The sequence below is a fragment of the Melanaphis sacchari genome, unplaced genomic scaffold (assembly GCF_002803265.2).
Source record: "Melanaphis sacchari strain LSU unplaced genomic scaffold, SCAv2.0 Contig147_pilon_pilon, whole genome shotgun sequence".
Taxonomy (NCBI): Eukaryota; Metazoa; Arthropoda; class Insecta; order Hemiptera; family Aphididae; genus Melanaphis; species Melanaphis sacchari.
Genome location: NW_020270641.1, coordinates 119,475 through 146,387, shown reverse-complemented (window position 1 = coordinate 146,387; position 26,913 = coordinate 119,475). Strand labels below are relative to the sequence as shown.

Sequence of the window (26,913 nt, the reverse complement as noted above, 5' to 3'; positions counted from 1 at the left end):
AAATGTAATGTATACTAGTCTACAATTACAAATAATTATAACCTGAAGTATCGACTAGATCAAACATGAAATTCATATAATGTGTTTGCCATTCTTGAGGTGCACTTGGGTTTTTAGAAAATTCGTCCCACATTGCGCACCATTCGTCTTGTGTCACCTATATGTGAAAAAAAATATTAGAAAATAAAATAAAACCGATACATATAAAAGCTATGTGTATGTGCAATGAAATGATTGTGAACAAACAAATGGAGTGGTTTTGCATTTGTATGTATATGTATTTTTACTGCTGATTGTTCTTTCGTTTATTGCGATTGTCTACCTAGGGAAAGCTGAAAACATGATTTATTGTAAAGATAACTCGATATCCATTTACTTCCTTTGAGATTTTCTGGTTTTTCTAACTTTAGAATATTGATGTAGTTACATACTCATATTTATACATATTGATCAAATATTTAAAGTTAGATTATTTAATCGTCAACTTTGTAAGTGTTATTGGACAAATATAAATTGAATACGTCATACTTGTATACATTTCTATTTTATTTGTACGTTCTCTAAACTATCAGTATGTGTTTTAAATTTGTTTGATAATTCAAAATTATTATTTGACTATAGTGAGCGTATGAAAAAATTTACCAGAAAATTATAAAAATCATTATAATATTTATAGCTAAGTGTTTATTTGATTTATATTTGTTAACATGAGTTTAAATTTACTTAAAGTAGATAAAATCTAAACGATATTGACTTAATTTAAGATTTTATACAACTTTCAACTTAACATCGTATAATATTCAGTAGGTAGTTCATTACTTACTAAATTTAATTATTTAATTATTATTTTATGAAATTAAAATGTTAAAAACGTCCTATAGAATAAATATAAACACTTCATAAAATAATGGACTTTACATGCTCACCTTATTTAGTAATGAATTTATTCTAATTTTGAACAAAAGAATTTTAAAATATACTTATTGATCATATTTATTTTAGATACTTTAATTTTTATACTATTGAAGAAGTTTCTTAAATATTAAATGTATTATCTAATAAGGATAATAATAATGTAGGTTAGGCACTTATAATACTTATTATAACTTATTATTTCAACAAATAGAAATTTTTAAAATATTAATATTAATTGCTATAATTTTGAACTCTTCAATAATCATATTCAAATATATTATTTAAACTTATTATCATGGACTATTAATACATTAAGTTTTATAATTTTGAAACTATTTGTTAACATTTCGATTTATATACATCGACATTTAAAAAATGCTTATTGATTTACAGTAAAAGAGAAGGGTATAGGATAATCTTAAAATTACAAAGAAATATCTAAAATAAAATTTTTTTCCGTATAAATATTTTTAATGTTAAAAAAATTGAATTTAAATATATTAACTAAATAAAGAAAAATGAGGATGAGAATGTTTGGTGAATACTATAGTATTAAGGTATTAATGTTATTTGCTTAAAATTATTGGCCAAACGTTATGACTATGAGTTATGACTTCCTATTATTTTTAATTTAAAAATTTAAAATTATAATCTTCCATAGGAAAGAAATTGAAACAAGAATCAATACTTGAATTTAGTATCTTTTTGTCTTTTTTAAGTTCATAAATAAAATACATCATTATATTGTTTATATATATAAACTAATGTAAAATTCATAAAAAGCCACAGATAAAAAATACTCATATTAAAATGTTAAAGACAAGTTTTAGAACAATATAAAATATTTCTATTAGACATTTTCTGTTCATTCATTTGTACACACGAAATATTGATTTTATAATGTATTAAAAAAATTGCATCGAAATGAATTTTATTTTATAGAGTATCAAATAATAGTTAAAATTATTCAATTAATTATTTTTTAAAGCTTATTTACATTATTTAGCTTGATTAAAAAATTATTTTAAAAGATTCATTATGGTAAAATGGATAGATTAAAATAAAAAATCATGAAATTATGGCATAGAATCCATAAATATTAGGAAATGATATTATCATCGACATTGATATTTTAGATAAATACATACATAATATATATATTTTATATAGCCCATTAACTAGTTAAATTTTAAATTAGATAGTATAATAATTTTAAATATAAATATTTTCATAATTAACACCTTAAAAGTTATTTAAGAAGCTCAAATTATGTATATTACTTAAAAGTATTAACAGCTATTAAGTAAGTTAATTATTTTTAAAACAGATGCATTTCCCCGGCACCCTCACCTCCGAATTTCGGATTCAAACCAAGGGCTTTCGTTTGTGCTGGATTGTGCTCGAATTTCATCGTTTGTGCTGCAACCCTTCAGGAGTTATAAGGGATTTCTTTTGGGGGTGCTGGCGAAACGACTGCACCCCCACCTCAGAATTTTCAAATTTAAATTATGCCATTCGTTTGTGCTACGTTTGTGCTGGATTGTGCCCGAGTTTCATCGTTTGTGCTACAACCCTTCAGGATTTATAAGGGATTTTTTGTGAGGTCATAACGCACCCCAAATTCAAAATTTTAGAACTCCAAATGAGCCATTTTATGTTGACACACTACCATTAACAATTATTAATCCAAATCAGTCACGTTGGTTTTGACATTGTTAGTGATTATTTGTACTCTTTTTCCCATCGTTATTGCTTTACTCGTTATTCGTAAAAAAGTTTTTAATCTTTTTTATAAGTAGGTGCTCTGGAAATCCTAAAATGAGTACAGCCCCTAGAGTTTTGTCGGAAACTGTTTGTTGTTAATAGGTAAATGTTCTATATGAGTCTTTTGATTATTTCTCGTAGTTTTTAGGTTCAAATTTAACTTTACTCTAGAAGTTTGATTTTTGTAATATTTACGTAAATTAGCGATTGGTAACCCGCAGCCGGTGAAGCAATTTTTCATTACCCACGCGTTAATTTTTGTTCAATAATATTTTTCATATACTTTTTAGTATTAATTAATTCCTTTGGCTTTATAAATAAAAACTAGTCTAATCGTTAATACTTAATGTTTATACTATATAGTTAATTTACAAGTGGAGGTCATTGAACTTCAAAATAACAAAGTTTTAAACAATTTTTTTTTGAGACGCAATACGCTTGCTGCAATTTTATAGTTGTCTTTATGTATGTCTACATTTCCGGGAATCAGACAATTGGCACAAAAACTTATAGTGACGTTTGCAAGTACATATGTATGTAAGCAGACATTTTCTATTGGGAAGTACAGAAAAATAAGCACTCCTCAAGCCTTAGTTATAAATGCTTACACGCCGTATTACGAGTTAACAGAAAGTTTTCAAGCTAGCTGATATCGAAAAATTAACTAATAAACCGCAAGCACAGAAATCGCATAATTTACAAATTTAAAATTTTTTCTAGTAGAATTTGTATCTTTTTTTACTCATATTTCCACGTAAAACGATAAAATGTAATAGCAATAAAATTGTTATATAATATTATATCGTATGTAATTTTAATGTATGGTCTTGATGAAAATTGAAAAATATGACTACATTTAGTTAAAAGGTTATAAGTAATCGTAATTATTGTGAACATCTACTACGATATATAACTAAATAGCGCCTAATAGATATATTACTTTACAAAATAATCTGTATCTTTAACGTTGAATGTTAAAATTAAACCAAAATTACAAAAATGTAAAATAAATAGAGTTTAAAATTTAACAAAGCAGTTATTGACCTGTTCTCTTTAGGTTTATAGGTTTGATTTTTATTTATTACCCAACACTTCTCAATATATGGATAGAGATTTAAGTAAGTATTTTAAAAGTCGTGTAGTAAATAGTAATAAATATTGACTTCAATAAATTAAATATTAAATTATATTGTTATTTTTGTAACTATCTTAGCATACTTGTGTAGTTACAAATTACAAGATACTTATTTACAGAAACACTTGTACAACTGTTTAAAGATGTTACATATTAAAATATATTTTGTTAAACATAATTATGTTTTCTAAGTTACATAATAGTTATACGTATTTGTTAATAATCAATAATAATTAATATAATTAACGACTCCACCACCAGAAATTTTGAATTTAAATTATGCTATTCGTTTGCGATAAATATTTTACAATTTGAATTTATTTCAGTAAATATAATTATTATTTGTATGTATCTATAATTGTATTATTGATATTAGTTATATCTTATGTTCCAGACAATATAGATAATAAATATTTTCTCTATCTGATATTATTTTGAGAATTTTGCTATTTCGGATAAAATTAATCAATTATTAATGGTTGTCATATTGATATTATTTTTATTACAAGAAATTTAATTTTAATTATCAGATAAGAATTTATAGAATACTGAATAGTAAATAATATGAAATAGGTTTTTATTTTGCGTTGATCGTTGATCATGATTGGTATCATTATAATATATTCATTTTATGTGAGTTGTATTAAGTTTTTGACATTTTTTTAGGCATAGGTGTTATTATGAACTACCTACGTATTAACTATTGTATAAAAAGTATATTTTTTTTTGTAGTTAATAATGGTTTAATGTTTATCAATATTTTTTGGTATGTACGTAACTATATTCTTTATCCATACCAATAAGTATGGCTGTATCTACCTATTGTATTCTCACAAGTAGTAATGCATCACAATAGTCTAGATACCTGGCCAACTGATACGAAATATTATCATATATCGTACTTTTGAAATGTACTTATGTACGTATACTAATTAAGTATTGGTTGTCAGTTACATTTGACAGACGTGAAACTGTGACTGTTGTACTTATAATAATCTAATGTTGACCATATATTATTCCTTAAATTCTTTTTTATAATTTATTTTATAAAGGCCGTCTTTGTAAACTATCTTATTATTATAATAATATAGGTTTACAGCATTCCGTAATGTTTATCACGTTTAACTTGGCTTTTAATGAATAATGTAATAAAAAAAATGTCATTGATAAACAAGATAATATATTTTTGTTGAGATTATCAAAATGATTAGGTTAATAGCGAAATTCTCAAAATAATATCAGATAGAGGAAACATTTATTATCTTATGTTGTCTGGAAAAAAATAAGAATAAATAACAATTAATTATTTGTTATTAATAAAAAAAAATTATATTAAATATAAATATATTTTATTTATTTTATATAAATTTTTTAATGACAATTTTTTTATTAATAATAACAAAATAACTAATATCAATAATACAGTTATAGGTACACACAAATAATAATTATATTTACTGAAATAAATTCAATTGATTGAAGCAAGCGAATTGCGTCTCAAAAAAAAATTGTTTAAAACTTTGTTATTTTGAAGTTCAATGACCTCCCACTTGTAAATTAACTATATAGTATAAACATTAAGTATTAACGATTAGACTAGTTTTTATTTATAAAGCCAAAAGAATTAATTAATACTAAAAATTATATGAAAAATATTATTGAACAAAAATTAACGCGTGGGTAATGAAAAATTGCTTCACCGGCTGCGGGTTACCAACCGCTGATTTACGTAAATATTACAAAAATCAAACTTCTAGAGTAAAGTTAAATTTGAACCTAAAAATTACGAGAAATAATCAAAAGACTCATATAGAACATTTACCTATTAATAACAAACAGTTTCCGACAAAACTCTAGGGGCTGTACTCGTTTTAGGATTTCCAGAGCACCTACTTATAAAAAAGATTAAAAACTTTTTTACGAATAACGAGTAAAGCAATAACGATGGGAAAAAGAGTACAAATAATCACTAACAATGTCAAAACCAACGTGACTGATTTGGATTAATAATTGTTAATGGTAGTGTGTCAACATAAAATGGCTCATTTGGAGTTCTAAAATTTTGAATTTGGGGTGCGTTATGACCTCACAAAAAATCCCTTATAAATCCTGAAGGGTTGTAGCACAAACGATGAAACTCGGGCACAATCCAGCACAAACGTAGCACAAACGAATGGCATAATTTAAATTTGAAAATTCTGAGGTGGGGGTGCAGTCGTTTCGCCAGCACCCCCAAAAGAAATCCCTTATAACTCCTGAAGGGTTGCAGCACAAACGATGAAATTCGAGCACAATCCAGCACAAACGTAGCACAAACGAAAGCCCTTGGTTTGAATCCGAAATTCGGAGGTGGGGGTGCCGGGAAAATGCATCTTTTTAAAACAACATAATATTTAAAAAAAACTAATATAGGTATAAAACTATAATTTTTTATTACTTATTTCCTGTCTTATGTTATGAAAGACCAAAGTAAACAATAGTTCTTTCGTCTATCACGTACGATAAGATTATTTTAGTTAAGTTTTTAATTTTTTGTTCTGTGAATAGTTTATTAATTTAATATTAAACTCTTTAATTATTTGTTATGTTATAATTATTCATTAAAGACAATACATACTCAATACTGTGACAGTTATAAATACTTTCAAGTTTATTGTGATATTAACTAGAAATTGTATTAAATTATTTTAAATTTTTCTAACCTGACCATCCTGATCTTTATCAGCACCAGACTGTAAACCATCCCAAACCTTGAGCAGACATGATCGGGTCTTCTCTACTTTTTCCGAATCACCACTCCAACCACGCAAATTACAAAATCTCTGAAAAATAAAATCAAAGTTTTATAAATATTATAAATATTTTTTTTTTTTATAATTATCATGTAGATACAAAAAATAATTATTTAAATAAAATAGACTTGAGATGGGTCAAATGAAGCGAACTTCTTATTGTTTTATTGATAATAATATATCGACAAAAGAAAAAAAAAACATTTGATAATATTGTAAAAATTATGTCAAAATAATTAAAATAAGCAATTTATATATAAAAAAAAAAATATTCTGAACAGCATACAAAGCGTGATTTAAAAAGTTTGGCACTATAAATCAAATGAAGCCAAGTGTCAATATGCTCTTTACTGGAGAAGACTTAATAAAAAAAAAAAAATGTATGGTTTATTATTTATTAGAGTTAAAATAAATCCATTGTATTAAGTCTAGAAAAAGTAATTTTTACTTTTAATATTTGTTTAATTTGGGACAAAATGAAACAAAAAAATAATTACATTATAAAAAAATATATAAGATGAATTAAATTTGTTTAGATTGTAGACCAAACAATACCTGGTAGGTGTTATAATAATGTTCTTTATTTCATTTTAGAGATAATTTAATGAAATATAAATTCAAGTATCACTTAAGAACATAAATTATTTAAGCTTAAAGTTTGATGATTTAAAATATCAGTTATAACAATATATCTATATAAACATTAAGTGCCTACTATACGAATCAATTTTTCAGCACTTTTCTTTCAACTGTTTAATAATGGATTTTGTTTAATGGTTTTTCAATTTAACTTTAAATGTTTTTACTTTCTTTTTTATTTTTTTCTACGTTTATATTTTATTCGGACGAAAGTTAATTCGTTTTTTTGATTCATTATTTGTGATCGATATTTAAAAAATAATATTAATATTAATAAATAAATAAAAAAAATATTTAGTTAAAAATTCAAAAAATATTGATGAAAAAATGAAAAAATGTACGTTTACCTCATTTTTTGATGCATTGTATTATTAATTGATCTTGATACATTATGAACATTGCATTTTTTTTATATTTATACAATTAAGCAATATATTTATTTTTTATTTGTTTCATTTAAATCCCTAACTTCCTATGTGTTTATATTATATGTAATATGTATACCATAATATAAACAACATATTGTTTTGGTTAAAAAAAAAAAAAAAAACAGGTATTGATTTATCAATAAAATAGTCTGATTGAAATAGTGTGTACCTAAAATGCTGTAGAATTATTTATAGATTTACATTCAAATAAAATATAAAAATAAATAATAATAATAATCCAACAGAAGATAAAAAAAACTTGAGATTTAATTTATCTTTTTTATAAATTTGACAGCATGATTTACGAAAACATAAAAAAATAAATCAGTCAAAATCGTAACAGAAACTTTATAATATTTGTACTTATTTACTTATTTAAAATGTTTTGATACATTTTGAATAACCAATTTTAAAATATTGTTCATGAGTTTAATTAATGATTTATTTTGATCAGTAAAATTATTGCTAGCATTGATTAACTTTTTGTATTTTTTACTAGGATTAAATGATATATTTTTTATCTTATCTGGCTGACATTAGAAATAAAATATCAAATAAAAATTATTATTTTTAATAAAGAAGACTTAATTTCAAAATAGAATTGATTGGAAATAGATTAAATACATATTAGGGGTATTTAAAAAAGTATGTCGTTAATCTGACATTGTTCCGAATATTTTAGAAAAAAAAATAAATACACGTAGAAAAATTATTTTAGTTTGTAATATTACTGTGCGAATAAATTTAACAAGTAAATATTAAAAAAATTTCTTATTCTATTTAATATTTTGTAATAATTTTAAAACTTATTTTACCTTTAATAAGTTTATTCAAAAAATGTTTATAACCTAATTAACGCATTTTTAAATGTTTTAGAAAATTTATTGGGTTTTTTATTATAATTAATACAATTTTAAGGCAAAATCAAGTTGAAATTAGTTCTAAAGTAATTTTTTGGTTTTTCTTATTGAACTTTAAGTGTATTAAAGCAATAAATATCTTAATTATAGTTTATTAAGTACAAATATTCATTTTCAATATAATCGTCAAGTAGCGGGAATGTTTCTCTAAAATGGTAAATGGTGCATTTAAAATCAAAGTCTTTGTTTTGCTTTGTTTCTTATTTTATTACGTAAAGATTATCTTATTCTATTTCATTTAGTCTCTTTATTTTAAAATTGTTGAATGAAGTTAGATCAACGGTTCTATTTAAATTATTTATGGCATAAAAATGAATTGACAAATGCAGAAATATTTTTATTACTATCAAAAACTAACCAAATATTATTTTAATAAAACGTAAATAAATATTATTATTATAAATTATATTATTATTATTATAAATAAATATTATAAATATTATAATATATGTTCAGTTTTTTTTCAATTAAAAAATAATATTAATTTGTTCATAAATACATTGAGAAAATTAAAATTATAGTGAACTCTTGAAAGATCGAAGTTCAAGAAGAAAACTCGTGTTATTAAAAATGTTGATATGTCGAAAACTAATTTAATGTTACGATGTTCGAAGGAAAATTGTATACATTTAAGATATTTCGAAGAACCAAACTTTGAGTTACCGAGAATCAGCTGTATAAATTCTATACATACCTTTATATATAATGTATTCATATAATATATTATATTCAGGTCGATTCACTAAGAATTTTAACCAGCTTTTCATCTTTAATAATACATTTATTTAAATCCTGGTTTTTAGAGTTTTCAAGTATACCTACTTTTTAAAGACAATATTATTTTTTCTATCATAATACAATAAAAGTGTGCTACAAACTTTTTTATTTTAAATGAGTACAAAACTTTTTTTTACAGTAAATTGTCAAATAGATGATTTTTGAAATTGTTTTTTCAATTTAATTGAAATTTTAACGTGATATTTCAGTAATTATGAATTACGTATAGAATAAAATGTCTTGCAATAATTATAAATGATAATTTTACATAAAATATTAAAATATTTATTATTTAATCTGATATTTAAAATACTCAGACAAATTTTACACGTCAAGAAAGTTTCAAAAAACAGAATTTTAATTAATTAATTTTATTATGTATTGTAAAAAAGGGAAAAAAGTAAACAATAAGCATACTGATATAGGTTGACTCATTTAACTATTTATTATACATTTATTGTCTTATGATGTGTGTTCATGTCCATAATATGTTCATGTCGATTATATTTGAGTGAAATCAATTTTATCATCTTGAGATTTGGAAATATAACAACGATTGAATTAAAGCCGTCAGATTACTGAAATTTAATGATTGACGTAAATTAATATAGTGCTGACGGCATAGTATCTTTAGAATGTACTGCGATAGTATATACAGGAAATTGCAACAGTCTACGTCGTACGTCCTTTCAAGCATTAAAGCCTTTTCAATAAGACTAAAAAAAAAAAACCACAGTTTTCAATTTTGATGATCACTGGACACTAGATTGCGAAAGAGATGATATATTATTTATAAATAAATATGACTGATTTTAAAAAATAATGAGAAAATGTGTATTTATAGTAGATAAATAATATATTATTATATAATATATTTGTATATTGTATGTTATATTGGATAAATAAAAATGATGTAGAGTCATGATAAATATTCTGTAATAGTTTTTGATTCTTCATATTTATGAACAAAAACTTTAAAATTGTAGATACTCATCATAAATGAATGTATATATATATATATATAGTTATAGGTATACAACTATATAAATAAAAATTGTTTATTTGGACCAACTTAATCATGAACATTGATTTAATCAATTTGCTGTAACAAACTAATTTATATAACTGTATTTAAAATTTTGTTTTAAAATATTTGTATTCATAACCATAATGTAAAATATACTATGTAGTGACTAATGCTCCGTGTTGTCAATGTTTATTTTCGATCAATAATAAAAAAAGAAAGAAATACAATTTTTGTAGAAAAAATATTTTACTGTAATTAAAATTTGGAACGTTCATAAAATACCATTATAATCAAAAAACTATCAATATGTTTTATGTAGTATTATTTATTTTCATGTTTCCAATTTTCTAAAGTTAAATCTTATTTATTTAATCTTATAAAAATTATTGAGAAGATATCAAAAAAACTTCACTATTTAATGACATTTTTAATTAACTCTAGTTAAAATATTTATTTTTTTTTTATCAGTCTTTCGATTTGCAAGGATGAAATTATTTCAAAAATGTCTTTTTAAATGTACCATTTTAATATATTCTATAGACAATAGATAGGGTATATAAAAATCAAAGAATTGGATTTATTAGATATATTATCTTATTTGTGCCATTCAATATAATTAAAAACACTGTAAAACTATCTCAGTTCATAATGTAAAAAGTACTTAATTTTAGTGGAATGTTTCAATATACTTAAAATCTCTAATTCAGACAATAGTTTGATAATGTTTTATTTCGGTGTATTATATACATATAGTTTCAAAGCTAATTGAAGATTGCGACTCAGTTCACTTCAAAGTTTTAAGTTTCTCTACCTACAACTTGGAATTAAATTAAATTATAATTCAGCTCTTAGATTCATCCAATGATTGTGGTAACCAGTTTCTGACAAAGGTTTAACCCTGTTTAAATTACCATTGTTAATAATTTTATTTTAACATGATACGTCAGTAAAACATATGAATAGAAGATTAAAATTAAGTGAATAATATGATATAAGAAAACATTTTTGATAGTCATCATAATATTTGTATATACTGGTTAAAATAAAAAATTGTATTCATTTTAACAATGATGAATTAATGCTTTTTAAGCTCTTTTAAATACGCAGATGATGATTGCAGTTAGAAATTAGAATGCTTATAATTGGAAATATTGTTTCCATTTGAGCTCGATTAAATAAAAGTTTTAAATGTAATTAAAATTTTTAATTAACTAACGATTATAAATTTTTAACTTACAGCGAAAAAACAAAATTTATTTTGTCATAAGCTGGTAATGCATAAAAATTCCTGTTTTTCCGTGTTTTGTTTTTTATTTTATCGATTATTTTGAAGTAATAATTTTGGGTATTTTATATTTTAAATTCCCAAATCAGCAACTAGATCTTATTTTTTTCTAGAAATTTTCCTCAAAATTTCAAGCATGACTTTAACTTAGTATAACTTCAAAATTTTTTTTATAATTTTAAACATTGAACAAATGTTTTAAATTTAGTTGTCATCTAGTTACAAAGTGTTTTTCTTATCCAATATGAAATTTTGACGTGTATATTATTATGATTTTTTTTTAATATTACATAAATGTTCACTTACAGTAGTATATTGCTCCGGAAGAAACAATCAAAACACTGAATCTACTTCAATGTATGATATTTTTATTATATACTCGTACGTTTTTGTGCTCGGCTTTACGAATCCATTAAAATCTCATTTATCACGAAATACATATATACACGCATAGACTTCCGTTATATATATATATATATATAACGATGATGATTCATCGATATTCTTTCAGTTGATCGGGTCATTATTACTGAAGAATTCCACAAGTGTCTACTGCAATGACGGCAATCGTAAAGATATTTAGAGAGAGACAGAAAGTATCAACTGTAGCTATTACAGTATATTCATGTAGACGTTTTTGTTGTGCGGTGGTAAGTTAGCTCATTAATTTTGTTTTAAATACTGACAGCAGACCCAATATTAAGGGCGGGCCTCTACAGTTGAATTTACACGTATTTTGCACAGAAAAGAGGTTTCGCATTTAATACGCGCGGCGTTGACGCCCCCTCTCAAAAATAAATATAACGTTAATCACCAGCAGCTGATTTGAAAATCCGATTTATTATTATTATAACAACAATAAGACTCTTTGAACGAAATTATATTTTTGTTTGTGTTGTAATATCAAAAATTTTATAAAATATTCGCAACACCACGTATAATATATTACAGATGGTAACAAATTATTGAACATCATTACACTTTTTCATTTGTATTTTTTTTCACATATACATTATTTTCCGACGTTGAAAAGGGCGTGTAAATGCTTTTAACGAGTCGGTTCTTTTATTTTTATTTTATTTTTTTGTTCTATTCTGTCGAGTTCAGCGTTCCTTTCGGTAATTGTAACTAAAAACACAGACTCTCACTCACACACACACACACACACACACACACACACACACACACATACTCACACACATATATAATATATAAAATTAATAATAACGATAAACCGTTATTTTTTATTTTATCGTGAATTTTGCCACTATATATACCTTACTTGATCTTGACAGAGAAATTTATAAATTAAATATTGTTTATCGACTTATTTGCGACTATAGTAAGCGAAATTGTAAAGAAGGAAATCTGTGTTGCTATAATACGTCTGTATAACATTTCCCCGCGGACTTTTTTTTTCAACGATAATACTCATTCATCGGAATAGGTCTTTGAAACACGTGAATTTCGCTCAGAGCATACCAATGTGTAATAGTAATAGTATTCCCATCAGTTGTGCAACAGTACTTACCAGCCAAAGGGCGTAATAGTACCAACTGTATGAAGATAAATTGTTTATTCACTACCAATTTTGTTGTTTCCTTTATCGAAAAACATGTACGTATGTTTAAGAATGTCAATTATTGCTTTGGGAATTATGAACATTTGTAGGGAGTGTTAAAATAATGCAATCTTTAAAAATTAACTTTTTTAAGTTATAAAAATTGAATGTTAAAATAGGCTTTCTTTTTATTAATTATATCTTTATTATAATAAAATAGAACCTAATCATTCATTTTTTATTTTCAACATTTTTTTAAATATTTGTTTGACATTATTCGAACGATGAGAGACGATTTCTGAATTACCATCAAATAATATTTTGTTTTTTTTTTAATTGAATCATATTACCTAGTATTATAATGAGTTAAGTAAATGACATGCATCTATCCTATCTCTACATTTTTTTTAAAATTATAATTACTTAGTATTTATCACTTTTTTAAGTACATACATATAGATACTATTTAAATATAATCAATAAAATAGCAATAATAATAATTAGTAAAAAAAATGATTGTTTAAATTTTTAAATTGGAAATAATAAGCTGTGAGAGAATAAGTTGCTAGATTTAGATCCTAGTTTCACTAGTTTTATAGTACTCATGATCATGGTTTTAAAATTATGATATTTAATTTAAAATACATATACGAGTGGAATTTTGTACTTAAATTGAGTAAAAAAAAAATAATAAAAAAATAATATTTATTGACATAACACTATTGAAATAATGTTCCAAAATAATAAATTTAAAAACAAACAATTTTCCTTCAAAAATTTAAGTTCAAATAGAATGTTATGGCTTTCAAATTAATATAGTTTTTTTTTTTTTAATTTTATACTTAGTATTTAAATATTTTAAATATCTCTGATGATTTTAATCATTGCTGAGAGTAAAAATTGAACCATTTTTTTTTTTTGTTTGAAATTTTAACATCAGTTTAAATAATAGTGAATTAAATTAATAATTAGATTGGCAGTAACAAATTAAATATCAAACAATTTTATGATTTATATTATTTTAAGTACTACTAATTTTTTTTATATTAAATTTTAATATTTTTATTAAATAGTAATTTTTTTTTTTTTTATCGTTCTACTACATTGTTTATGTATATTTTTTATTTTAGACATGTTAAAAGTTTATTTTTAAATTTCAGAATGATTGAATTTTACTTTTCAGACATCCAAAAAATCGTTAAAGACCTAAGTGTGTTGAAGTAAACGTTTAATGTTGTTTACTTTGTGTGACAGACAATTTCAGTGAAACAGTCATAATTGTGGTAGGGCTAAAGGGCAAAAATGAAAGAAAATAAAAATCTACGAAATGTCTCAGAGATTAAATGCTAAGAGAGAGATGATAAAAAAAACAAAAAAAAATGTTAAAAATAAATATAAAACGATAAAAATTTTTCTGGTTATTATGATACAGAGATGTAAGGGTTTTTATTTTAATATTGTCTTTTAGGTCCTAAGGCATATATATATATTTTTTAATGTTATTTTTGAGTGACATTAAAATATTTTAAGCATTACTACGATATATTTAAAAATCCAAACATAGCATTTATTGTTAAATGGGTTTTTTTTTATTATATTTGCAATAATTTTATGTTTTTAGTTTCACTTATAATGTATGTATAAGTAATAAAAGACTATAAGTTCTAAATTATAACTTGTATTTATGAATGAATATCTCAGTTTGTTTTTTTAAATTGATTTGATGTTGTTACCTGCAGCTGTATGTTAATATTTTTTGATATCATTACACACTTAATAAATTTTAGATTCATCCAATAATGTAAATAAGAAGATTTAAAAAAAAATATTATTTTATATATCTATATTAATAAATTATTAATATTGATTTATAATAATATACCTAAGTAGTGATCTCAATTTCGTGGTATATTATAAATCTACTATACAGCATAATGACTCCCCTAGTTTTTTATCATTATACGCAGTTATTATTTTCTATTAGTTATGACGATAAATCATTAACAAGTAACAAATACAAGTCATAACTTACTATTCCATTATTTTTCGTACTTATTATTTACAACAGTTATGTAAGTATTTGTATGTCATGCCAATATTACTACTAAACTTTGAGTGGTTTGATATTAATCATGATAATATAATGATGATTGTGCCTACAAGTATCTAGCCAGTGCCACCTTATATTTCGTGTCTTAGATATGGCCTTTAGCAAAGTATTTAAACACATTAATACCTTTAAATTACTATAAATAATAATAAAACAAGTGGTTTAAAAAATAAAATATTAAAATAATAATTATAGTTATATAATACCTAAGTAATAAATTAATATATTAGATAAATAATTGAATAATCACTGTTATGGTAGCTACCTAACCTAAATTGTTCGGTATAACGAAATGCATTTATGGAAAAAATTCGTAATGGTTATTGTGTAAAAAAATGAATTTAACCACATTCTTTTAATGTATAATAATAGCGTGTGTACTGTACATATTATACTTAATCATCAAATTTCGTATAGCCAATAAATTATTATCTCAAAATATTTATAAATATTTTTATTTCAAGCATTATACATACGAAAAAAAATAATATATTGGAAAGTATTCATAAAACACAATATTAACGAATAGCTATTGCAGATTAATGTGCACAAGTGTTAATGTAAATAAATAAGTGCTTCAAAGACTTTCAAGAGGTATACTTATATAAATACTATAATACTTATTTATACTTTTATAAATTAAAAGTGTCAATAGAATTTTTTTTTTTTTATCAGTTTATTTTTAATGTTACGTGTGTATATTGCATTATAAATTGTTTAAATTCATGAACATAACCCGGCAGTTAGTTTAAGGCTTTGCGTCACTCTCGCTATTGACGCGTACGATTTAAAATAATATTATATAAATTGAAATGTACGAATCTTACTCACATATATGAAGCCGATTAGATCAGATCCATGTTATCCAAAATATCAAGTCAACTTATTCTCCTCAAACCTACATTATTCACGGCTTATCTACTAGCTTTCCACGAAAGTAACCCTTGCCCGTTATCTCTAAGACCGTTTTCCGCATTATAAAATTCCAATTTTCATCAGAAAAAAATAATTAATTATTTTAGATATTTTTTAAGAACTCTTAAATTTAAATCCATTGAATTGTAATAATTGGTATTTACATGACTCCTAATAACCTCGTGTAGTCTATTATATCATATCAAGATCACTTTAGCTTAGCGTTGAAATAATACATTAAATTAAACGAAACGTATAAACGGCACCTATAATGTTCAATATAAATATCAATTATTACGAACATCACTTCATAATATGTTAACTTCGAAATATTTTAAATGATAAAAAGTAGTAATACTTATACTGCGCAGTCATTTTGCGATTACGCATAGGTACATTTAATATTTCTATACATTAGTACGTATAGTATATACCCTCGGTTATTGTTATTATTTCGATATTTTCAGATAATTCACAAAAAAAAAAAAAAAATAAAAATTTAGTGATTAATCCGAAAATAAATAAGTAATTTTGTGATTGTTGTGGTTTCGATTTTCTGAAGCTTTCTTCAGTGTTTGCGGTAACACATCCGATAATAAGTTCTGGTCGCGAATAAATAACAATTATTATACAAAGTATTTAAAGAGTTTTAAAAAAAATAACTAAAATAATGAATATATATTTTCTTTTCTTTTTTTTTTTTTTTTTATTAACAAAAATTGGAGTTTAATCTTTGGTAGAAAATGGACATGGTATTATGGCGATAATAAGTGAGTGTCATTTGGGTAGAAAACAGAAATTCCCAGTTGTATAGCGATTATTTCCACTGGTAGCCACCATTGTATTACTCATTTTTACGTTGTATGTATTTGCATTAATAACAAAAAACCTATAAAATAAGATTGTATTTTTGTAATAATTATCTTCCCGATGAATGTTTACCATAAAAACAGTAGGGTTTCCTCACTAACAGGGCGTTTATTCAAGAGCAAAATGATCGCTTCAAGGCAAATCCTGTTATGCAATTGCGTAACAATGCTAGGTACATACAAAAATTACACACATTATATATCCAACTAAAACTTCATTTTTTTTTTTAACTTAAAATTTTTAAATTAGTTTTCGAGCCCCATAGAACATATAATATACCTACGTATAAGCTAAATATATGTAAGTGTTCTGAGTTATTGAACGTAAATATACCTTTAAAAACGATATTTAATATTTATCCGAACTATCAATTGATGTGTTTGAATGATTCATATAATATTGGTCAGATTGGACGCCTGTACATTAACTTTATTCTGTTATTATATTATTGTTCGATTGTTTCTGGATTTCCCAATTTGTTGACCAACTATCATTATTAAGAGTATAATGTATAATATATAGCTTTAATATATTATAGGTTCCAATAATAAAACATATTATGCAGTAAATATGCGTGTTATTTTTTAAACAAATAAATTTACTAAAATATAAGGTTTTATTAAATTATTTTTTATTGTTTATTTACTTTCACTAGTGTTCTGTATTCAAACACAAAGTAATTAATTTCTCTATATAATTCAATTTAATACTTTATATTAAATATTCTTGCTATGTTTACTTGAGTATTTAAAAGAAATTAAAGAAATTAAATTTTAGTATAAAGAAACCGTTTAGAAATTAAACAATAAAACAATTAACTTGTTATTTGTAAGGTTAAGAATTTCATAGTACAATTACTATTGTCTCGAGGTTAATGCTTTTTTACAGCGTTCTATGTAAATTATGTTAGTTTATTTTGGGATAAGAATTAATATTTATATTAAAATAATTTATTTGTTTGCCTTGACAAGATTTTTAAAATGAGTACTTTAAAAATGTCATCTGTTTTTTTAAGAGATTATTCAGTTATTCAATTCTTAAATTGTTAAATGTAATGATAAACTTTCATATTTCAAGTGTACTAAAGGAATGAAAACTTGAACTTATAAATAAAAACGTTTATAAGAAAATACTGTAAAATATGTATAGCTCAGGCGTGTTATTTATTATTACGTAGTATACAGGTGGGAAGAAGCTTAAGATAGCTGTTTGCAAGGAAAAATATAAAAGGACAGTAATAAGAGTGTGTGGAAAAGTTAGATAAGTGATGGCGATGTAGTTTGACGAAAGAGGATTATTTTGAAAAGAATAAATGTTTAAGTAAAATAGAAAATATAGACTAAGTATATAAAAAAAAAGTAAAGTTGAAAAAATAGGATAACTCTGTCTAACGAATAACGGAATATATTTATAACTTTTCATACTATACAGTAAAATTTTATTTCATATAATTTTTAGTTTTCAATTGGCAATGGAATTGAATTAAAAAGTAAGCTAGACAGAATGTATCTGCTGTTTTTTTACTGTTTTTTATTTTTAATATTTTCTCAATTATTACGAAGAGCAAATTAATTTTCCTATTTTTTTATTAAATACTGACCAGTACACATTTGATTTTAGAAAAAATTCCAAAATTGAGATTTAAATAACTAAAGACGCAATGAACCCAAAATGTGATGATAGATAAAAACATGAAAAAAAATCCATACACAAATCATTGTAAAACAAATATACATCTCCAACTCCGCTCAGACTCTAAAACAATTCGATTTTTATTAGTTTTCGATTTAAATTGTTTTTTAAATTTATTTGAAGAGTAACCAGGTTTGACTAAAAGGTGTTTTGCAAACATTAATAATTAGTAAAAATCTTAAAATATGTTTGTATTAGGTCATTTATGGAGGTGATTACTTTCGAATTTTCGAAAATATGCTAAGTTTATTATTTGTTACTTATAAAATTTTGGTAATATTTGAAATTGTATAAAAAGGTCTGATTAAGCACACATGCAACAAACGAGATTTTCTATAATTAAAAAAAAAAAAGTATTCAATGCGAAAAGATATACATGCGTTCTTTAAATCAAACTTAAATTTTCAAAACTTTAGCACACTGTACAATATTATTATTTCAATAAAAATATGGACACACTATACTATACATGATATTAAAACTAAATTTAAGATAGAATCCTGGGACGTGATAGTTCAACTAGCTGGATTCAAAAATAATGTCCAAAATACGTGCATTTAAAATGGTCGGAATGTCGCATATGGTGTACACATACGAGTATGTATATCCTAATAAATAATAAGAACGCTTCAAACTATAACATACGTAAATAAATTTTATGCCAAGTATCTCTAAAACTTAAACTTTGAGATAAATATTATGAATGGAAAAATAAACTTAAAGTTGAAAGTCTGGATAGAATTTTATAAAAAATTATCTCAAATTGATATATTCTGTAATTTAAATTAATCTTTTGAACATGAATTACTTAAGTTAAAATTATTAAACACTTATTTATGTGTCATATATAAACTACAGAAGATAAAATGAGTTGTCAAAATATAATAATCCTAATAAAAGTAGATTTGTCGTAAGAAATATGATAACTTAATACATTTTATGACAACCTATATAATCTAACTTTTATTCATACCACGAAATCAATTGTGTTTTATTTTTAAATTAAAACAGTAAATCAACGTATATATTATAAGTTACACCACACTTTAGATATTAAAAAAAAGTTTTTAAGTTTTTAAACGAATTTAGTTATACAATAACAAAAAGTTTGGTATTGGTGGGAAATAACAAAATTATAAATATTTTTAAAAATAAAGCCAAATATAAAAATTTATTTTTTGTATTTAATTGAGATTTCCTATTCTAAACCCGTATAAAAACTATTATACTATATTTCGTTTACCCTTATTTCATCTTATATTTTTAATTTATTGTGCTAGTTATACGACGTATATTTATTAAAATTAGTAATTACTGTTTGGTTCAATAGATTTAATTGATTTTACAGTCATGTTTTTTTTTTTTTGGCTGTTAAAACTTTTCATGTAGAAAGAGTGTTTTAAAGTTTCGTAATATATATTTCTATATTGATTGGAAATTCTACACAAATAGTATTTTAAGAAGGTAATTTTTGTAATTTTCTAGTGGTTTATCAGAAAACTACGATAAACTACTGTAAAACCACCGATACATGTTATTTTTCCAGATGTTCTTAAATTTATGATAGATATTTTATATTTTTTCCCCAGGAAAATTTATGGATAATATATATTTTTCAACATATTATGTTCATTATAGTTATATATAATATTTATAAAACTTTTGTATCCTGTAATCGATTTTTTGAATTAATAAATATTATTGTTTATCAGTTAAATGTTCTTGAAATAGTATAGTGTGTAATATTTCCGAGTGATGAAAATATATCGTATAAAATAATGAATTATTATTATGTATAATAAAATATACTATACCAACATTTGTGAATTATATACATTATAATAATAGAAACAAAACTAAAAATCTATTATTAAATTTCTTGTTTTCATCGTTTTTAACTTTTTCAATAATTTAAAAGTAACTAGTTCTAAGTTTTGACTTTATTCAAATGATATAGTTTCAATATTTAAAAGCAATTGAGTATAACTATGCATATTTTTAATCTTGAATAATGTCATGAATGTATAAAATTACAATGTTGTAAGTATACAATACTGTACGCTATGTTATTATTGAACACCTTCGTGTTGATAATTTATAGTCTTATTAAAGTCATCATATACAATGATATTATATTATTGTAAAGACATACCTAAATTATAAATTATTATTGAAAAATTTAATAGTAATTACTCACTTCGATGGCGATCTCGAAATCTTTCTTGTCAATAGTGCCGCTAGAGTTGACGTCTGAAACATACCCAAAAATAACGGTTAATAATCGTCCAATTACATTGGACAAGTGTTTGACAGTTATACGATAGGCTATAGACGTCATAATAAAAGATTTACGATGGAGAAAGATTTTCTATGTTGGGCATCACATTTGTGGAAACAGATGGAGGATACGAGCGTATGTGCTTGAAAAAAATTATTATTGACATTAGAAGAAAACGATTTTAAATTGTTTTCGTGATTTTTATTATCAGTAGAAGTTTATGATTACAAAGTATTATATTATAATCTACTATAAAATAAAAATTTTATTTACTATTATTTAGGTTGAAATAATTCCTTATTTAAATAACTTCAAAGTAATAAATTAGTGCAATGAATTCTATATTATGTATGGGTAAGCTCGTTACATTACAATTATACGCAATTAAACAGGTTAAAATTAAATATACGTATTAATTATTCAATTATGTTAGTTATATTACATTTAACGATATTTAACAATAATAAATTGTGTTTGCTAAACGAAATATCAATGGAAGCATTGAATAACCATAAATTTAATAATATCATGAAGGAAATTCTACCGAAAAGCAACAATATGCACCTGCTTTTAAAAATGTGGTATTTTAATATTTTCACTAATAATAAATAACGGTATTCGTAACTATAACATTGAAAATAGTGACGGACAAATACAACAGGTATATAAAATGTTTCATTTTATAGATTATGCATAGAAATATTATAGAAACATCATACTATTATATTAATAACTTATTAAATAACAAATATAATATCAATTTAATATTTTTTAATTTTAAAATAACCTTATATGATACCTACATGAGTATATATACATATATGTATTTAAAATACAATATTTATGCGAAATATATAGTCGTTTTAGTTAATCAGATTTTATAGTGAGAGTATTTACACTACAACAGCAAGATTTTATTTCTGACCCTACTGAATTGTATATTTAACCTATTTTAATCTCTCTTAGATCAATGTTTAAAAAAACTTTAAGAAAATTTACTGAGATACTTTTTGTATTATCTTAAAAATATTTTTTAATATAATAAAAAAAAAACACATCATTGAAAAATTGATTAGATTAATATATAGATAATATACAGTATTGTTTAAAATGCGTTTCAATTATTTAATATTTAATTTAAATCAGAGTTATTTCAGTCTAATGAAATTTTACAATAAATTGATAGTCAGTTTTTAATTAACCAACTGTACATGCGTACACGTAAACATTTAAATCTAATAATCATATTAGATTAACATGATAATTATATTTTGCTATTTAGAACTCATTTCGAAGATAAAACAAGACATGATAATTTATGACTAGGTAGTTATTATTATTAGTGGCAAAACTAATTAATGATTACTTAAAACCTTTATTACCAATGTAATAAATATGGCATATTTTATGAAATTTATAATAAATATTATTAAATTTTGTAGTTATTTTAATATTTATTTTTGTTCTTATTGAGGAATACGGTTTTATTTTTGAAATCTAGTGTCATTCTAATAAAATATGCATTTTTTTTTTTTTTTGAAACTAAACGCATAAAATTAGTAATATTGTATTGTAATTCACAGCTAAACTATGCTAGAAAATTTAAAACATTATAATATTTTGAACAAATATTTAAAATTATAATACTAGATCATTGATATATTTAATTTGTAAATATCAAAAATATTGATTATGAATCTTTTTTTTTTTAATATTAAAAAGCTAACACTTGAGATCGCCCGGTAAAAAAATATAACCTAACCAAACTCGTTTTTTGAAATCATAATGGTTTTATATACTTTAATACTTTACGGCAGAGTACAAGCTATTAGGTACACGGTCAGCTAAGTGAAATAAGAGTATAATACTATAGTATACACTCTCTATTCGTTTTTGATGGATAAATGTACTAGTTTTATTGCTTTTATGCATAAATTACTTTGCAAAATATAATAATAGATTTAAAGAAAATAATAATATGTATAATGTACATTGTACAGTATTAAACAGTTAATAAACTAAGTGCTAAACTTTGCTGATTAAATGTTATAACTTTTGTATGGCTTGTAATTTCTTGTAACAATTCTACGGAAAGTATTAAAGTTTGAGAAGCAACCTTTTAAATAATATGGTATTTTTTGGTGTTTTTAACTTTCTTTTATTCTGCCGATTTGCATTAATTATAAGCGTATACAAGAATATTGAAATTAAATTTACTATTCATAGTAAAAAAAAAAAAAAAATATTATACATAAAATAATATATTATCAGCGATTATCTATCAGTTAATAAAATAAGTATAGTATTTAATACATTAACAAAATGTATTTTTATGAAATCTTTTGTTTATGATTTTTGAATTATATATATATACATATTAAAAAATGTAATATAATGATAAAAATGTTTAAATATTTATACTCCATTGAATATGATTGATCGAATAAACATTGAAAACTGCTGTGTTTGCTAAATCAATAAATTTTTACTATATTATGATACTAAACAATTTCTATGTATTATTATTTTTAATACATTTAAAATAACATTTTTTTTTTATTTACTGTTCCTTTTACTTCATTTTCGTTCAAAACTGTTATCGGGTAACTGCGGGTTCTTTAAGACGGTGTAATTAATTAGCTAAGATAATAGAGTACATTTATTTTAAAATTAACATAATTTAATCACCAGACATCAAATAGCATACGCTATAATAATGTTAGTAAATATTGACTTTTTCTTCAGTAAATGCTGTTTAGCTACTGATAACGATAAATTCGTTAACCCAGTTCATTAATCTCTTTTTGTTAGATTTTCGTCTGTCTGCTTCCTCATGCGTTAGTACAAAATTTAGCCTTTTGTTGCAACTAGTATAATATAAGGCCATGAAATGAATCGGAGATATGACAACGGTCAAAAGTCAGTACTCGACCCGGCATGCAATTATCCTCATAAAATCCATTCAAGTGGTCGAACGACTACTACAAATAAAGGACGACAGAAATAATAATAATATAACTGAACTACTCTATTTTAGACAGAGTTGACCTGAGAATACGGCCAGTAGTGTTAAAAAAAAAAAAATAGTACTTGATCAAGTGTACAATCAATTAAAATAAGTGTTTTCAATACAACTCAAATACTTAAAACAGTGTACATAAAATGTTTTCAAATATAAAAAAAAATTTGTCACCATTATACATAATTGTTTTTTCATATCTGATTAAAATTAGACAGAGTTTTAAGTTTTAGATAGTTGCATTTTAAAAGAGGCAAAATCCTATATGGTATTGAACGTGGTTTATTTTTAGTTTAATTAATTTTCCTCAGAGTTGTTCTCTAGAGCTTTAAAAATTATTTAATTTACTCTAATATTAATGAATTGCACATAAATCATGGTGTAACCTATTTAGATTAGACCAAGGAAACAATATTATGATGAATGTAAACATCAGAGCTTTGATTAATAGTACGATATTAGTCGATATTATTTTTATATCCTTAAACTAAGTTATTTATAAATTAAAATATGAGATATTAAATACATTAAAATACAAAAAATAATTATTTAATGTGCATTAACATTTTTAAAATTTTGTATTTAAAACAAGTATTAAACACGTTTAGAGATAAAATTGTTTTAAAAAAGTTATCGAGTACAAGGGTACATAATTATGTAAATATTTTAAGTAGCTATATGCGAATACTTTTTAATATTAACTACTGAGAGATGCTAGGAAAAACTAGACAAGCCAACCAACGTCAATCCCCGATGTATTTTTGGTAAATGTTTTATATCCAACGTCGAAACAGTCTATCCCCAATCGACTAATTTCAGAGTGTACATATGACATTCACATGTCACTGGGTCATTACGAATACACTGTCGATTGGTTGAAGATACATAGAGACCGTCGTGACTTACCGGTGACTTCAGGATAATAAAGTGTGCTGCCTTGACAATTTCCTTAGTTTATATATGTTTTTTTAAAGGAATCGGAAGGATCCTCTTCAGACTGTAATTACATAATTCTGAACTTTCAGTCATTATCTTGGTTGAATTTATCAATGTTATGAGCTACGGAGATTATGCAATAACTTGGATAATTATAGTTTTGGATTATTAGGTGACTTTATGCCTTTTTAAAATATTTTATAAAGTTAATTGTCTTGTTTGTATGGTGTTCATAAAGTTTTTAGATAATATGCATGCAATAAATGTATAAAAAGTTAATCTTTTATAAATTAGTATATAAAAGTGATGAATAGTTATCCTGCAATAAATTAAAAAGTTTTCTTCATACCCACTACATTGGTAATCTCAAAATCTGTTATTAAATATAAAGTTCTTATTTTATTATTATGTTAAATATCTTATAAGTTTTAAAACGAAATAGAAAAAAAAATCATTTAAAGCTTTTCAAAATTATCAAGCGTAAACTCCATACTTTTAGGTACACTTGGGAATATGGATTAAATTGGCAGTGTATATTTTGCTAATAACAAATACTGCAAATAAACAGGCAGATAAATACATCTCTAGGGAAAGTTTCAGTTTTATAAATCTTAGACTAACGCTTTAGAATTTATACATAAATTATATCATTTGGTTTTACATAAGGTGATTTTACAGGCTTTTCTTGTTTTCTGTTCAACATTAAATATATCCAGTAATACTATACATTTAGCATTACTACAGAAAATTTTTTGTTGGAAATATTTTTAAAGTTCTTAACTTAGCTTATTGCAAAACATAAAAAAATATAAGACTAATTATTTTTTATTTATAAGACTATAATTTTTGTAATTTGCAGATTAAATTATAGATATCATTATGGTATTTGAAAAGCAGTTTTTATTTTTGTTATTAACATTAAAATAATATTTTTTTTAATCAAAAATTTTACACAGTATTATATGCAGGAGAGATTACATTTAGAATAATGTAAATAACGAATCGATATTAAATACCTAAATATAAAAACGAATTAACAATAGTATTCAAATAATATTGTACTTTTCGTTCAAATGCAATATTTATTTTAATATACAAGCAAAATACAGATTCAGTATAATATTAAACTATACTATTTGAGAAACCCGTTTACATAAATCTTTGGATGAATGGTTTTTTGAGTAGGTATTAGATTATCATATAATATTATACCGTAAGAAAGCAGCTTTTAATACGAGGTGAATTCGGAATAATTATTATACTCTATTCGAAAAGTTTATAAAGGAGTTTTCATTACTTTTTAGTAATTATTGGTTGTTAATAATTGATAAATGAATGTTCATTCGTTTTAAGAGTAATTAACTTATAATAATCATAATATTATGTATTTCGTATACTCGAAGTTAATGTTTGCATTTTATTAAGTATGTATTATTAAATGTTGAAACCATTACACCTATATAATTATATGTTAGTTTGAAATTGTTAGTGAAAATATGTTAGTTAGATAACTATAATAAGGCGCATATAAAACATAAGCCAATATTTATTATTCAAGTTTCGTAAATGCTCGTACATTAAAATGTATACTATGCACAAGCAGTATTTAATTGGTGCGTAAAGTTTATAATGTTTGAAATAACTTCCTTGGGTTTTAAGCTAAATTTAAACAACATATTTATTGGTATTTACATATTTTTTTTTTTTTTAGTTTATCAATCTGAAGATTGGTTTTTATATATTTAAGTTTTTCAATTAAATTTTATCAATAACTTTTTCTATTTATAAATTTAATAAATGCATTTTCTTTATTATTTCGTGTAAGTCAATAACTATATAAATAAAAAATT

General features: G+C 23.4%; 1 protein-coding gene across 1 annotated transcript in view; it reads right to left on the bottom strand.

Annotated features, from left to right (window-relative positions):
- Positions 1-26,913, bottom strand: part of LOC112591919 (calexcitin-2) — a 76,600-nt gene that overhangs the window by 5,291 nt on the left and 44,396 nt on the right. The window contains exons 3-5 of the mRNA XM_025335861.1: positions 21,028-21,080; positions 6,517-6,636; positions 43-157 (exon numbers count right to left, since the gene is read on the bottom strand). Of these exons, the coding sequence (XP_025191646.1) occupies positions 43-157; positions 6,517-6,636; positions 21,028-21,080 (288 nt within the window). The remainder of the gene's footprint in view (positions 1-42; positions 158-6,516; positions 6,637-21,027; positions 21,081-26,913) is intronic.